General features: G+C 34.4%; 1 protein-coding gene across 1 annotated transcript; it reads left to right on the plus strand.

Moving 5' to 3' along the window:
• Window positions 1–696: 696 nt before the first annotated feature.
• On the plus strand, window positions 697–2,247 carry LOC120068829 (acidic endochitinase-like). The gene is made up of 2 exons (XM_039020465.1): window positions 697–1,022; window positions 1,514–2,247. The coding sequence occupies exons 1-2, from the start codon at window positions 735–737 to the stop codon at window positions 2,120–2,122; spliced, it is 897 nt and encodes a 298-aa protein (XP_038876393.1). The 5' UTR covers window positions 697–734; the 3' UTR covers window positions 2,123–2,247.
• The last annotated feature ends 908 nt before the right edge of the window (window positions 2,248–3,155 follow it).

A 3,155-nucleotide genomic window follows, 5' to 3' on the forward strand; every position in this document is an offset into this window, starting at 1 on the left:
TTGTAGTCGGAGTCTACGAAGGTGGTTGTCGGAGCTTGAAATTTGTCATCGGAGTTGGTAGCTCGAAGGTGGTCGTCGAAGTTGAGTCAACGGAGGTAGTTTTCGGAGCTCGAAACTGGTTGTCGGAGTTGGTCATGCGAAGGCTGTCGAAGTTCGAAGTTGGTTGTCAGAGAACTGTCATCGGAAGTGGTTGTCGAAGCTTGGATTTCATCGTTAAAGTTATCATCGGAGGTGGTTATCGGAGGCTGGAGTTGGTCGCCGAAATTTTCATCGAAGGTAGTTGTCGAAGCCCAGAGTTAGTTCCTAGAATGTGACAGTGGCCGATGGGCGAAGCCATTGAAAACATTTGAAGAAAGGAGAGCTGGGGTGAGTTGGTAAAATATGCCAACTCAACTCAACAGACCCAAACACCCTCTCACATTTTCACAAGAAGTTAAACATCTACCAAGACAAACACATAAGGTTGATTAGAAGTCATATTCATACAAGCTGTTAAGTTTTTGGAATGAAATAAGGTCCATCACCACACCCTACATTTAGACAACAAGAGAGTAACATCAAATAAAAAGTTAAAACTAAATGTTGAAAAGCTTTGTATTAATGTGTTTAACATTTTTTGCCATCATTTTCCTCATTCCAACTATAAAAGCACACTCCATTATATTGCTCTCACTTCAAAACCAACATAAAAAACAAAGCTCACTCCATCGCCACCCTTATCTTCCACCGGAAAAATGGAGTTCCGCCGTCGAGCTCTCCTCTGCACCATGGTCATTTTAACTCTAATGGCGAAATCCAATGGTGGGAAGATAGCTATTTATTGGGGTCAAAATGGAAATGAGGGCACTCTGGCCGAAACTTGTGCCACCGGAAACTACCAAATTGTGATCCTCGCTTTTCTCTCCGTCTTCGGCAACGGCCAGACGCCGCAGATCAATCTTGCCGGACACTGCGACCCCTTTAGCAACGGATGCATTCACCTGAGCTCCGACATAAAGTCGTGTCAAGCTAGAGGCATCAAGGTCACCACGTTTGATTATTATTATTATTATTGAGTTCAACGAGGTAGATTAGTAGGAATTCCAATATCGTACCTTTTAACTCAATACCTATATTTATTAAGTTAGGTTCAGATTGACAAATGTTTTAGGATTATATTAAGTAAATAGATTAAAAGATTAGATTATATTATTGAGTCAAGTTTATTTAGTTGTGGTAGGAAGAATTCTACTTGACTGTGCCAACCATCCTTTAACGTGTGTTTATTAAAAGGAAATTTCTTTGTTAGTCCATTCTCTCTTGTTTGTAGTGAGCAATGGATTAATGATGCAAGAAAAATATAGTGTTTTTCAATTAATATAAATAAGTTGTTACTTTGAATATGTAGGGTTAAGTGATCTACTTACTAAATCTTTATGGTTAAGTTAAAAAGTTATGGGGCATGAAATTTTAAGTTTATATATTTTTATGGTTCATTCTCTCAAATTCAATTTTGACTCACATAAATTTATAGGTGATACTTTCTATTGGAGGGGGCGTGGGAAGCTACTTTCTCTCATCTGCTGAGGACGCCAGAAAAGTGGCAGTCTACCTTTGGAACAACTATTTAGGTGGACATTCAACGTCGACATCTCGTCCACTTGGCAATGCCGTACTCGACGGTGTTGATTTTGACATTGAAGGCGGGACAAATCAACACTGGGATGAACTAGCAAGGACTCTCTTGAAGTTTGGAGGTCAAAGTGGCAAGAAAGTTTACATTACGGCAGCACCGCAGTGCCCTTTTCCAGACGCTTGGATCGGGAACGCACTGACTACAGGCCTTTTTGATTATGTTTGGGTTCAATTCTACAACAATCCACCGTGTCAATTTTCAGGCGATGGTAGCAATCTTTTTGACTCTTGGAAGCAATGGACATCCTCAATTCCTCATGCCCAAATCTTCTTGGGCCTCCCTGCCGCTCCTTCTGCGGCTGGTAGTGGGTTCATTCCCGCTAGTATTTTGAAGTCGAAAGTGCTCCCAGTCATCAAACGTTCAACCAAATATGGTGGTGTTATGTTGTGGTCAAAGTTTTATGATGATCAAACTGGCTATAGTTCTTCCATTAAACACAATGTTTGATAAGTATAATATGTTACATTATGTATGTGTCAGTGTGTGTATGATCAAGAATAAAGTGTTTGTTTAGTTCTAATACTATGAATTCAAATCTCTTACCCTCTTGGGTTGAGAGTATGTCCAAACCAGTCGAGCTATATTGGTCTTAAGAATAAAAGCTTAGGTGGATGTAATTACATTTGGTGACACTTTGGATAAATGAATCTATACTATCTGAATTATCACTATTGGATGCACGTGTTAGGCCTAAAAACATCGATTATAAATTTAACTTTAATGTCTTTTTTTCATTATTTTTTAATTGAAATAAGATTTTGTACTATTATAAGTATATTTTATATTTCACTCCAAGCATAAAACTTGACGACTTCACAAGTAAAAATTGTTTTTCCCATAAATTTTAATATAGTATATAATTCACACCATCTCGGTAAAGAAAAATGTTATCTTATATCTTTCAAAAAGAAAAAGAAGAAAGTTATCATATTAGTAATGAAATAATTATAATATGAAATTTCATATGGTAACCATTCGATTATTTATTTTTATTTTTAAAAATTAAGCATCTTTATTAATATAATGGTTGAATTGTCCATTTTTAAAGTGTTTTTTTTTAATATTCGGTGATTAAGGTAAAATTATTTTAGAAATCTATGGTTGTTTTATTATTTTTATGAGATATTATTTTTTTAAATTTATTCTTTTTAGAGTTTAAATAAAATATAAAATATATTTTAGAATTGTTTTGTAATAAAAAATGAAAATTAGGAAAAAAAAAAGAAATATTGAATTTTAAACTCGACCTTTAAAAAACAATATTTTTTTTAAATAACTTCAAAAGTAAAATATTTTTATTAAATAGTGTTTTTAAAACTACACCTATTATTTACTTTATAAACCTTTCCAAAATTATAAATAAATTTTTCGAAAAGTTGCTTTTTTTTTTTTTTTTCTTTATTATTTATTAAGATAGTTAAGATAGAATAAAAAATGGTGTACAAACCTTCAAGACCAAAATTAAAGCATAGACAAGTCG

Source organism: Benincasa hispida, unplaced genomic scaffold (genome assembly GCF_009727055.1).
Source record: "Benincasa hispida cultivar B227 unplaced genomic scaffold, ASM972705v1 Contig1165, whole genome shotgun sequence".
In the NCBI taxonomy this organism is placed as follows: Eukaryota; Viridiplantae; Streptophyta; class Magnoliopsida; order Cucurbitales; family Cucurbitaceae; genus Benincasa; species Benincasa hispida.